Consider the following 12,315-nt stretch of genomic DNA (forward strand, 5'->3'; position numbering starts at 1 on the left):
TGTTTGGGGGCTCCTGAGTGGGCGCTTGAGTGTACCGTCTGCATTGACGTCGCGCTGCGGACTGAGTTCTTGCGCCGACAGAGGCGCCAGGGCGAGTGACGTCACCTGCTGTAATGCCCCAACCGGCCCCCACGTTTGTGGTCCAAACTCGGTTTTTTTTTTTTTTGGTTTTTTTTTTCCCTTTCCTCGCGGTTGCCTTCCCGTTCCCACTGTGAAACGAGCACCTCGAAGAACATCCGTTGGGCCCCGGCATACCCTTGCCACATGCACAATGCCAACATGGCATCGCGAGACGGGAAAAAAAAAAATTGGACAACGGCCAGCCAGCTCAACCCTAGCCCTATCCTTAGATACAACGGCCGAAAGTATCTCAAATGTCGATGTGGGTGCTGGCAACAGAGCCCTGATTCGTGATCCTAGCCAAGGGGCGTACGCATACCCCCAGCGGCGGCGGGGAGCCACGGGAGCTTGATCCCTCCTAGCAGCTGTAAAAATAAGGGGCAGGCGCGTAAGGGGAAACGGAAACCGAGAGGCATTTCCCATACCCTGACCGCCCCTGGCCTGATGGGTGCTCAGCCACCACCCGCGACATTGCGGCTGGCTTGCCGCCGCCGCCGCATCTGCTGGCCGCCCGCGTCATACGCATCGCATCGAATCGCGGTGATACAAAGATGTCGAGATAATCCTCGGCTTTCGTACCGTAAAAAAAAAAAAAACGCAGGGTCCAAACCACAGCCGCTAAGTTTTGCGGCTAGGATCACAACCATACACACCCGACGACCAGCCCGCCCCCAGTAACCGTTTCCTTAAGCTTGCCCTGGTTTCCGGGAGTCCAGGCCGACACCGATCTGTTTTTGATAGCGCACGAGAGCTGGAGGAGATTTGCAAACCCGCTTTTTTGCCTTTTTCCTCTCTTTTGCAAAGATTTTTCGCCATATTCGGCAGCCACCATTCCCGACTTGGCCGTTGAGAATCACACCGTGTCGCAGCAACTCCACGACTCCAAGGTGGGGCCTGATGTCATCGCCGATCTGTTTGTCGTGGACAGTGTGCAAATGGTCCCCACCATAGAAAGGCCGAGGCCACCTTCGCACATAAGCAATGTGGATAGCAGGGAGTGGCCCTGGGCAATACATCGAGCCATCGAGCTGTCCTCCCCTATGTGTCCTAGTAAGCGAGTCCGTCGGGACAGGACGGTACCTAGGTTTGGATACCGTTACAAGCCCGCTCTCCTTTCCGCATTTCGAGCGCTGGCGGTTGTGGGTTCTTCCAGGCACCCAGTCGCTCGGTGCCGGCTCTGCTAAGGTGTGCCACAAACAAGGCAGGACTTCCCGCGATGGGTGCCACCTGCCGTTCAGGGTCCATCCTCGTTCAATGGCGCAGTGGCGTGGACTGGGGGAGTTTGATGGGATGACGTCAGATCCGTGCACCTTACCGAAATTAGCATTCGTCCGAGTCGGCTGACGAGCGATGGAAGCCATTGAAAGCATCGGAAAAGTGCTAGAACAAAAGTGATGTGAGGGGTCTTTTTGCAGATCTATTTAGCCTTGTTCAGTCAAATTCGTGCCGATCGCTGTAGGGCGTCGTAATCTTTCAGCTGCTCTGATGGTCGTTGGACCAAGACTAGCAATCATGGGACGAGGACCAAGACACACCAAGGCGTGCACACCTACCACCGAAACGCGTTCTGGCGATTCAACTCCTCTTTAGTGTCTTCTTTGCCTTTCCTTGTCTCAACCCTAAAGAACAACCCTATTGTGGTGGAAGTGCAGTGTGCCGTAGCTGGTCACCCCCATGACAAAATCGTTGAGACCGCAAAAAAAAAAGGGCTAAAATCTAAGGGGCTAACCATCGTAGGCCGTCATTTTACCCTCCGCATCAACTATCTTTTCTAGGATATCTGGTACAGCGTCAACCCATTTGTTGATAGACTCAAGTGACAAGCGTTCCCAAGCTTCCTTTGCTAATTTTTTAAGGTACCTATCGTCCCAAACGGCCTGTAATCTGGTGTTGTTTTTTAGTACTAGCCATGCTTTTTTAATGGGGGGAATGTTAAGGCTATGGCTCGTGTTAAAAAAAAACGTTAAACCGGCCTTTTTTTTCCAGGTCCTAACGATGTTTAACTTCCCAATGCCGTGGCCGGAATCGTTATTTTCCTTTAACACAAAGTTGTGGCCGTCCCTTAACCAAGAGCTTACAACGGGCTCGAAAATCTGGTCCCTGTAAGCCTGCAAAGTCATTTTGCCGTTGGCGTTGCCAATATCGTACCAAACAAAGGAACTTTTAAAGTTATGCCCTATAGCGCCCCATGCATGCACTCGAACGAGGTCCTTATCTGGGGGTTGCCTATCCTTTACAACGCAATCTGGGCAATTTCTTTCCCAAGGGCGCCTAAGGACGTAAACGCGCCCCTTTGATCCCCAGCCGAAGTGCGTTTCGTCAGACCACCGTACGTGGTACCAATTTTGAGGCATTGGGTATTTTTCAAGCATATGGCGGGCGTATTCGCACCGGCGTTTAGCCAAGCGTGGATTAACGTAGGTTTTTTTGCAAGCAACGCATCGCCTAAACTGGGCGCTTTGCAAAGCTTTTTGGATTGTCCGTTCGAAAGCTTGAATATCGAAGCTTGCAGCACTTGGGATATCGGCCCAAGCAAGCGTGCGTCCGTCTTAACCGTTGCTTTCAAAGATTAAAGTCATTTTGTTAATATCTGCTTGGGAAAAAAGCTTTTTCCGGCTTCGGGAGTCGGTGGTAAGGTGGAGGGAATGAAAGGTTCGGGGGTCGAGTTAACGGCTTTGGGATAGGATGCGCCAGCCAGATGCTTTCGAAACGCCAGCCCAGCGGAAGACGGCATTGTGACTGTAGGGACGCTTTTCTGTATCAAGGAAATCGCATACGGCTTGCACGCGTGCTTTTTTAGGCGTAGAAAGCTCTGTAGACATCGTTGTAAGGCTTTGTTGTGCGTGGGTTGGATTGAGGGCGGTGGAGTTGGTAGGAAAAAATTGATTTTGCGGTCTCAACGATTTTGTCATGGGGGTGCTGGTGTTCTGGCCAGCCGGAGGCTCTACCCACTAGATTGCCTAGTAGGCGGGCTCTGCGCCGCTGTGATATCAAATCTTGTTACGCACTGTGGCATTCTGCTAACCGATCTCCCCGAGGCCACCATTTACATGTAATACTCCGGGCATATATAATACGCTGGAGGATCGATATGCGCGGCGCCGTGGCTACCCTTCTGCCCCAGGTAGTTAGTCCGTTTGCTCTATTCATTTCTTGTTGTGTGGTGCAGGGATACGGCGTCGTCGGATAAACATGCAGGGTGGGTATCCTCGCTGCCGCTTTGTTCTTGTTACCTCCGTTCTTTCTGTTATTTTCCCTCGTTGGGATGTTCTTCGTCCTGCTGCAACCCCGCGTGTCCGTTCTCTGCCGTGCCCCGGCATGGCACCCTCACATCGATGCGCTGGTGCAGTTACATATATTGGATCCCAGTCTTAAGGGTGATTTTATCAATGAGACTCAATGCCGCTGTCTCCATGCCAATATCTGTCGCTATAAAGAGGCGGTGACTGCTAGGTTTTGCCCCAGCCCTTTATGTGCCCAGCTCGAGATCATTGGATCTTGGTGGTGGCTTCCAGCCCCGCCCCATCACATTTTACGAAGTCCACACAGCCGAAGGGCGGAAGTGAGGGGAAAGACTGCCGCGCGAACTGTTGGCCGTTGCGCGCTGGCGAGAGCACTATCTCCCGATCGGTCGAACGCGGGTTGGGTGAATGCGACGCTTGTGGCGTGGGTGCGTCATCCTGTTGTCCGCGGTAAGCATGTTCATTTTGTGGTGGTCCCAAAATCACGACGGAACCAGCTGTGGTCTGATTCAATGCCCTCCCAACGGCCCTACGAGAAGCCCAACCCCGGCTCGGCTAGCGCCAATGCTCGACCCGTTCGGGGCTTGGGCAACCACTATGACCAGCCAAAACAGTAAGGTCCGGACTGCCGGTGTGGTGGGTGGGTGACGGCCGCGGTGGATGTCGCGGACTCCGCAGCCCTCTCTCGCCCACGCAGTCCGCCATCCCCGACATTGCGAGCCAAGGCCCAGGCGCGAGATACGATCTGGAGCGGCCTTGTGCGATATCCCATATTTCTCGGCGCGCGTCCTGCCCTGGCCCACACGAGCTGCTTTGGGATTTCTCCCGAGCCGTCATGCCGCAGACCGCAAGCGATGCCATGTCCTTGCTATCCCATTCCAAGTCGAGAAGTGACGAGACAGGTGCGTAGAATGGGGATTTACCTATCTAGGTAAGCACTCAAGCAAGTGTGCCACCCTTTATGCGCCTGGACATGTCCCTGAACCAGGTAGGTGTGTGTGTACGCTTTCTGCCGCTCGCTTAAAAGATAGAGGTGCTGGCTTGTGAGTAGGTTGAGCAATATAGAACCCTTTTTTTTTTTGGGGGGGGGGGGTGGGACTGCCGCTTGTGGCGGGGACACCTCTCGCCGATATAGGAAAGGAACGGGGCCGGCACGCTTGCGCAAAATAACACATTGAGTTTCCCAAGAAAATACATTGTCAGGCACGCGAGGGCCGCTGCTGGATTTCCCATTGTCGGTGTGCCAGGCTCGAGCCGAGAGCAGGCGAGGGGCGCGATGTTTGTTGCTCGTTGTATGGGAGTTGGCCCGGACGCGGAGTCGGGGAAACGCACAGCACACGGAAGTGTGTAGATGCCCGTCACGCATCACCCCCTCCTTGAGCCATCCAGCCAGAGTGGAGGCAATACTCGCCCGTCTAGAGCGAGCCCACCTTCATGGCCTGTCGTGGCTCTGACGCTGACGGGGGATGCCGGGAGGGGAAAAGAATGCACATGCAGTAGAACGGCCGAAGCGGTAATAAAAACCGTGTGTGAGCATGGCTTTATTCATTTTCCGCAGAGGGGCGCGTGTTGCCTTTTCTTGGGAGCCCGGCCAAGAGATGCAATGATGATGGATTACACGAGTATTTTGGAAGCACCCAGGGATCCAGCGGCGGCTTGGGCGGCAGGGCGGGAAGGTGTTGGGTACCTATCGGTCTCGGCGACCGTCCTTGTTCAACTCTGGGGGATTCGAAGAGCAGTCGGGGTTGGCTGTGGATTGCAGGCTTGCTCGTCAGCCACACTCGCACAACTACACACGACTCAAACCAGGCTCAAATAGCCCAAAAAGGCTACCGACTCCCTAGATCGTTCCAGTGGCAGCTAACGAGTCCGTGCAGGGCTTCTGGGTCTAGGTATCTGGAGGCGGTGTTGGATAGCCCCGGGCTCGCCGTTAGCAAGACGAAATTTGCTTTGTGGCATGCGAACGGCGGCAGCCACAGGCGCAGTTGGTCGAAGGTCCAGCAGATGATCCTGCAGATCAAAGATCCGTCCCAACCTCGACAGATGCCAGGAGGGCCGGCAGGGATTCCTAGCGAGGGAGGGGAGGGGGCATCCAATCCAGATGCAGTGGCCAGATGGAGGAGGCGTGAGATACTTTGGCCGAATGTACCTTCTCCCTCGCTGCTTTTTTTTGACGGTGCTGTGGAGACCTGCCAAGCAGAGCCAGCCCAGGTGGGGTCTCTCCACCTTGCCTTCTCCCCTTGACACCGTGACAGTGCCAAAGTACCTGCGGCCGACTGGAGGCGTCCAGGCCAGGCCTGCGCTCAATTGGGCCGAATGGAGAGGCTCTCTCCACCTGATTTCCCACATGCACAAACATATGTTCCTTGCACCATGACCAGGAGCCCCCGGCGGCGACAGGGAGACAAGGACAACTCGCAAGTCAGAAAAGGTGGGTGGCGGGACACTCAGGCGACGGCTCGACTGGCTCGGCGCGGCAGAAAGCGAGACGGAGCCTTGGGGTCGCAATACCGCAATACCGTCTGGAGGAAGTGCGCCGTGACAAGCGCGCTACCTCCAGATCACAGATTGCTAACGTGCGTACCTAATCCCAGAGCAGGGCCAGGCCCACCATTGCCACCACCACATTACTACACCCGTTATCCCTCAGGCCGACTGACGAAGAACTGACAGGACTGCCAGCCAGCCTGCCCGCCTCCCCATTCGGCACACCAAAATAAGGCACTCAAAACGCTCGACCCAGCCCAACCCGCCTTCGCTAGGTACACCACCCCGCGAAGTCGGGTGGACTTAGCCACACCCCCTCCCCTGTCGGCGACTACTCCTCACAGCCTCGATCCGAAGTGAGCGAGGTTACTTGATCACGCCTTTGCGACTTCTCGACACCTCTCCACCATATATGTGAAAAGTACCCACTTCCCATTCCGTTTATTTGGCTCCTTTACTAGATGTACAAGTCGCCGCACCACCCACCGGACAGAATCAGCCTCTTCTCGTATAATTCTTCCTGTTACCGCTTCGCCCGCCTTCCCAAACTCTCCAGCACCCGATCTCACCCATCCCGCCGCCCGAGGCTCCCGCTAGAAGGAAAGAAGAAGGAAGCGTGGTTGTGCCTGTGTGTGCTCGTCTGGAGGTCTGGTCTGTCTCTCGTTCTCACCTGACCTCTCCTGCAGCGGCTTGTTCCTCCTCGCCGGAACCACACAACACCTGCGCGCACCCCACGCTTGCTCGCACTCATACTCGAGCATAAGACACGCGCGTGCACACACATACACATACCCCCTACTCCCACATCACACTCGCTTGCCCCCTCCCACTCGCTCGCCGTGCACGTTTACCCTCTAGTACCATTTTATTGCTATTATTTTTTCTTTTCTTTTTGAGAAAACAATTCCCACGCCCTTTTCCGGACGGAACGGTCGCATAATAACCAAGCACCCGTGACCGCACGCCCTCACCTGTCGGGTTCGACAACAACGCTTTCCGCACCAGAGCGAGGCTTGGCTAGTCCCGCGGCAGAATCGCGAGGGTAGCCTGTGAGAAGGAGCAAGGGTTTCAGAGGGCGCATCCACCGGCTTGCTCCTCCAGCCAGCCAACACAGTCCGGTTCTGTCTGGCGCGCTAGCACTCTCACCACGCACTTAGCTCGGGCCCACGGGGATAGCAGGGAAACGAGAAGAAAAAGAGCTGGCCCTCCGCTGCTGATTTCCCCACGAGACGGCTGTCCTTGGACAGCGCATTTGAAGATTCGCCCTTATGTTTCGCCAACGGTATGTACCTCACATCTACTTATTTGCCCTCTCTTCTCGTACTTGTTTCTTTTCCGCCTTCTAGTTGCCGTGGGCGCCAGAGGAAGGAAAAGGGAAAAAGAGGGACAAATAGAGAAAAGAGGGCGCAAAACCCACACAAAACGGTTGAGGACATCTCTGACATTGCGCCTTTTTTTCTATTTGCGCCCTTTTCGCAGAACGAGCTCGGCAAAGCCTGGCGATGACCTGCTTGCCACCTTTAGAGAGCAATTCCCCCATGTCGGCACCACCGCAGATGCTGGGACGTCGTCGACAGTAGCACCTGTCGGTATCGTCGCGCCAGACCATCCAGGCGCCGTCCCCAGTAACCAGGACAGGTATGCACCGCTTCCGCCTTTGCCCCCAGCCTCACTCGTCATGCCTTCTGTTGTCCCTTCCCTTGTTCTGCCTCTATTTCCCGATCTATCCGTCTCGCAAACTTCACAAATCAAAAGAAAAGCTGACAGCGCTCCGCGCGCACAACTAGGCCGCAAAACATCGGTCATGAGGCATTCAGAGACCAGGACCCGACGCCAAGAGCGACGGGCAACGACCTCTTCAAGTTCACGCCGTCACTAATGGACCCCAACTCCTTCTCGTTTTCCAACTTTGCAAATGCGCCTCCTGGCTACTACACCCCCACTCCCGGGGGCACCAACACGCTCTACCACCCCCAGGCCGGCGACCTGCACACGCCCTCGCTCGCGCTCGGCATGGGCCTGGGGACCCCGCTGTCGATACCCACCTCGGAGGCCCAGATGCATCCGGCCGCCGCCATGATGGACATGTCGGGCGGCTTCCACCCAGGCATGCACCCTCACCACCCGCAGCAGCAGCCGTACCACCACCCACAGGCGCCTCACTTCCAGCACCACTTCATCCAGCCCCCGCCCACGCAGCCTGCCTTTGCGCCCTCCAGCTTCGTGCACCGGGATACAGGCTACGAGACCATGGACCAGGATGGCTCGCCCATGGACTCAGACGCCGCCGAGGACCGCATGGTTTCCATCGGCTCCACCTTCCAGACCCAGTCCCCGATCGTGAGCTTCCAGCCGAGGCAATATTCTATGCCCCTGAATATGGGCCTGCCGCCCTCGGCCGAGAAGTTCCGCTTTCACACCACGCTCAACGCGCCGACGGCCATGATAAAGCACGCCGACGAAATCCCTGTGACGTACCTGAACAAGGGCCAAGCGTACTCGCTCTCCATCGTCGACACGCAGCCGACCATCCCCATTGTGCCGGGCACCCGTTTCCGAACCTTCGTGCGCGTCTCCTTCGAAGACGAGCAACAACGATTGAAGCCGGGTGTGTGTTGGAGCTTGTGGAAGGAAGGACGTGGAACGAATGAGGCCCATCAAAGAGGAGGAAAGCTGCAGGCTGTCGAGTATGTCGAGGCGGGCCAGCCCGCCGAGGGCGACGACAAGCGGACCCGCATCGAGCTCGAGTCGTCCTCGTTTGACGGCTTTTCTGTCATCTGGACACCTGGCATCAACGGCGCGGCCGAGTGCACCGTTGCCGTGCGCTTCAACTTCCTGTCGACCGACTTTAGCCACTCCAAGGGCGTCAAGGGCATCCCCGTGAGACTCTGCACCAAGACGTCGACCTTCCCAGTCGACAGCGCCCCTCAGGCGGGCTCCGATCCCGCCGCGACCGAGATATGCTACTGCAAGGTCAAGCTGTTCCGCGACCACGGCGCCGAGCGCAAGCTTTCCAACGACGTGGCCCACATCAAGAAGTCGATCGACAAGCTCAAGCAGCAAATCTCGCAGGCGGAGAGCGGCATGAAGGACTTCAACAAGCGCAAGCGGTCTGGTGGGTCGCAAGCCAAGAACCACGATTCCCAACGGCCCGGAAAGGTGCAGAAGCACAAGCGAACCTGGTCAATGTCCTCGACGAGCTCCGCCGGAGCTCAGCGTCCACCTCTAGAGGAGGATCTGCATTTCAAGCTCCAGACTCTGCAAGACATGTTCACCAGCACCAGGCCCGTCAGCGTCCTGTACCTTCGCGGCGAAGACCTGGACGACCCAGATGCGCACCCTGTGTCACTCCCTGGCGAGACTCTGGATGTGGGAGGCAAGACCGATGCCAGTGCCTGGCAGGCAAGAAGTGGACGCAGCTCTGGGGCCGGCTCGTCTCTTGTGTCGCCGTCGCCGAGCTCGCTTTCGCTACACTCCCAAGTATCGGCCGCTGGCGCGAACGCGCAGTGGCAGGACTTTGACGACCCGCCCCTGACGGCCAGGCAGGGGTCCGACCAGCCCGTCAACATATCCAGGACAGATGAGGCTGGAAACCTGAGTGGGTGGATCGAGGCTCTCGGCGTCGACGCCTCATACCGCCCGCCCCCAGAGCGCAGCACGAAGCCGGTTGCGTGCTTCTACATTGCAAGACCCAATCCCAGCAACGCCGAGGCCAAGGAGTTCCACAGGGCCATCTACCTAATGCAAAGAACCCTCAAGGAATTCGTGGCGCGCATCTCGGCCAAGTGGAACGTCGACGCGTCCAAGGTCGTCAGGGTGGTCCACGTCCTCAAGCGGCTCGAGGTCGAGATGGACGACGACGTGATCGCCGAACTGCCCGAAGCCCAAGACATGACGCTAGAGATTGCAGATCTATCGTCGGCCTCCAAGCAGGCGGCCATGAAGAGGGAGTGGGAGATGTCGGTCGACGACCAGACCAACGCCAACGACGCAGCCTCGGCGCTCACGGCGAGGAAGGACGGCTACGAGTTCCGGCTTACTTTCTGAACCCCTTTTTAACTTCGGCTGCTCGCCGCATTATCTTAAAAAAACAAACACAGACAACATACGCACACGGACGCACAAACACACACCCCTCTCACACGCCGCCGTGGGACCGACTAGAGCGGAGACGGACCCTCCACACAGCGATCGAAACACAAAAGTGACGAAAACACATTTTAGACTTGGGGTGTCAAGCCATTTATTCGCACGAAAGACCCTAATCATCGGAGATGGGTCCGGTTGGGTTAATGGACACGATCAACCACGAAAGGGATGCTTTGCAGTTTGGCGTTTTAAACTATTCCCTTCTCGAGATACCTTATACCCCTCGACGGGCGACCCTGTTTGTGGTTTCTTTTTCCTCTTTTTATTTATTTTACACTGCTACCTGTCTCCCTTATTCTGATCTCGGGTTTGGAAATCTCTACGTGCAACCCTTGTCGCACGCTCGGCGCGAAAACAAGACGGGGAGCACATTCAATGTTTGCGGGGGAGGGAGGCTTGTTCTATTATATATTTTATTTTCTATACGTGACCTCTGTCACTTCAGCTCCTTTTTGTCCTCTCACACTCTCATCAAATCTGCTTCGTATGTCGCCGGGTATCAATGACAGCTGCTGCTCGGCTTGCTGGCGAGGCGGGAGGCGGCAGGACTTGGACGGGATTTGGCTTTTTGCGGGGAAAGGCTTTAGATGAGAACAGTCGCCACGGACGCTTTTCGGAAAAGGCTACGATCTCTTGCCATCATTTTGGGTGGTGGCCTAGGTACCTTACCTAGAGGTACCCAACTATTTCACAACAACGCTTCTTGTTCCACTTTACTGCTCCCCGTATAATCTCGGCCCTCCACGTTTGCATGGGGGGTCCATAACTTCCCGGCCGCCTTCAGCGCCTAGGTTTGGGACAGGCACACTCCCGGGGGATCACGATCCCATTCTCCATTGATATCGAATTACCGAAATGCGACACGGCAAGCAAACCAAATCTCCTCCCGACCCGGCCCAGCGGGCACAGGGATATGGACAAGGGGAGGGGGTACCCAGGTAGGAGGAATGCCGAGGCGCGCGCGCGCGCACCGCGGCTGGTGGCCTGGAGGGATGGAGATTGGAGGACCGTTGCCACCATTGTGCCGCATGTGGTAAAACGGCCGAGAGTACAACGATGTGCCATTTTTTGGGCTGCCAGCAACGCAGACGAACTAACTACTGTGATAATCTCCCTTGTTATCCACATTTGGGTTATACATCGCTTGTCCATGACTTGTTGCCCGCTCGCCCCGGCCAGGTATTGACCGGGGTTGTCGCCGTTCTGGCCTCTCACACTCTCTGGCAGGGTGCCCAGCCGGTTGGTGGTGATCGGCTCGGCAGCTGGAAGGGCTTGCTCCTCAGACGACGATCCGCCGTCTCCCATTCGGGGGGGAGCCACCTCTCCCGCTGTTCCACCCGGAGGATTTCAGCAGGCACAGACGCCATCCCACAACGTCACTCTACTGCGGAAGATGGAGGGGGGGGAGAGCCGTTGGGGGCTTTCGATTGGTCTCTGGCGTTCCAGCCCGTTGATGTCGCTCCCACTGTATCCCAGACCACATGTAGAGATTCGCTCATTTTACAGTGTGTGTTTTCAGCTTCCTTCAATGTTGCTTCTTCTTCCGCAATTCTTCTTCTTTTCTTCTTTTCGTAATCAAAAGGATGAAGCGGAACGCCTGAAGCCCAAGCCCAAGAGCCCGGATGCACCTGATCGGGAGCGTATTGTCCGCTGTCGTTCTCTAGCGCGAGTTATTCCGATATCCGAACGAAACCCTGGCCGTCTGCCTGCTGGGATTTCCCAGCACAATTAGGAAAGGAGTAAGCGACACAGTGTCTCGCACGTCTTTATTGCGTGTGTGTGTGTGTGTTTCTTTCTCTCTCTCCATTTTCACCCATAGGAAAACCTTCAAGCGCAAGTAGAGGATACCTAGCAGAGATACCAGGGCTGATGGGGTTTATTAGGCAGGTACCTGTATCGAGCAGGCGCGGTCGCGTGGGCGGGCGGACGGCAATTGTCCCTCCCAGGGCGGACTTGCTCGAAACGATTGCGGGAGGAGGGTTGGTGGGTGGGTCGCATCCCGTTCCTGGGCCGAACACCACCCGCAATCTCCCACGCAGAGTGGCTGTGCTGACCTGCAGACAAGTGCTTTTTGCTGTGGCGAATGCGTTGCGCGTTTGCCCCCCTTCGCCGACGTCCAACCGCCGTCGATCGGTCAACCGGTCGGGTCTAGACCCTTCGGGTACCTCAACACGCCGAGATACCCACCTCCCATGTGCGTGCCCTACCTGTGACAAGTTATGGGTTGTGAGAGTGCCCCAAGACCAGCTAGCAAGCTGGTAGGTCTCTTGTGCTTTGTCTCCTTTCACGTGCGTTCAAGCCACGACGGCCAACCCCC

The 12,315-nt window shown here is 56.5% G+C and overlaps 2 protein-coding genes across 2 annotated transcripts; both read left to right on the top strand.

Moving 5' to 3' along the window:
- Window positions 1–4,197: 4,197 nt before the first annotated feature.
- GGTG_05752 (hypothetical protein) lies at window positions 4,198–4,713 on the top strand (the record flags this gene model as incomplete). Its single annotated transcript, XM_009223559.1, has 3 exons — window positions 4,198–4,264; window positions 4,351–4,405; window positions 4,566–4,713. 3 exons carry the CDS (start codon window positions 4,198–4,200, stop codon window positions 4,711–4,713), a joined length of 270 nt encoding a protein of 89 aa, XP_009221823.1.
- A 1,438-nt stretch (window positions 4,714–6,151) lies between these two features.
- On the top strand, window positions 6,152–10,709 carry GGTG_05753 (hypothetical protein). The gene is made up of 3 exons (XM_009223560.1): window positions 6,152–7,131; window positions 7,329–7,487; window positions 7,637–10,709. The coding sequence occupies exons 1-3, from the start codon at window positions 7,118–7,120 to the stop codon at window positions 9,894–9,896; spliced, it is 2,433 nt and encodes an 810-aa protein (XP_009221824.1). The 5' UTR covers window positions 6,152–7,117; the 3' UTR covers window positions 9,897–10,709.
- The last annotated feature ends 1,606 nt before the right edge of the window (window positions 10,710–12,315 follow it).

This window comes from Gaeumannomyces tritici, assembly GCF_000145635.1.
Source record: "Gaeumannomyces tritici R3-111a-1 unplaced genomic scaffold supercont2.3, whole genome shotgun sequence".
Classification (NCBI taxonomy): domain Eukaryota; kingdom Fungi; phylum Ascomycota; class Sordariomycetes; order Magnaporthales; family Magnaporthaceae; genus Gaeumannomyces; species Gaeumannomyces tritici.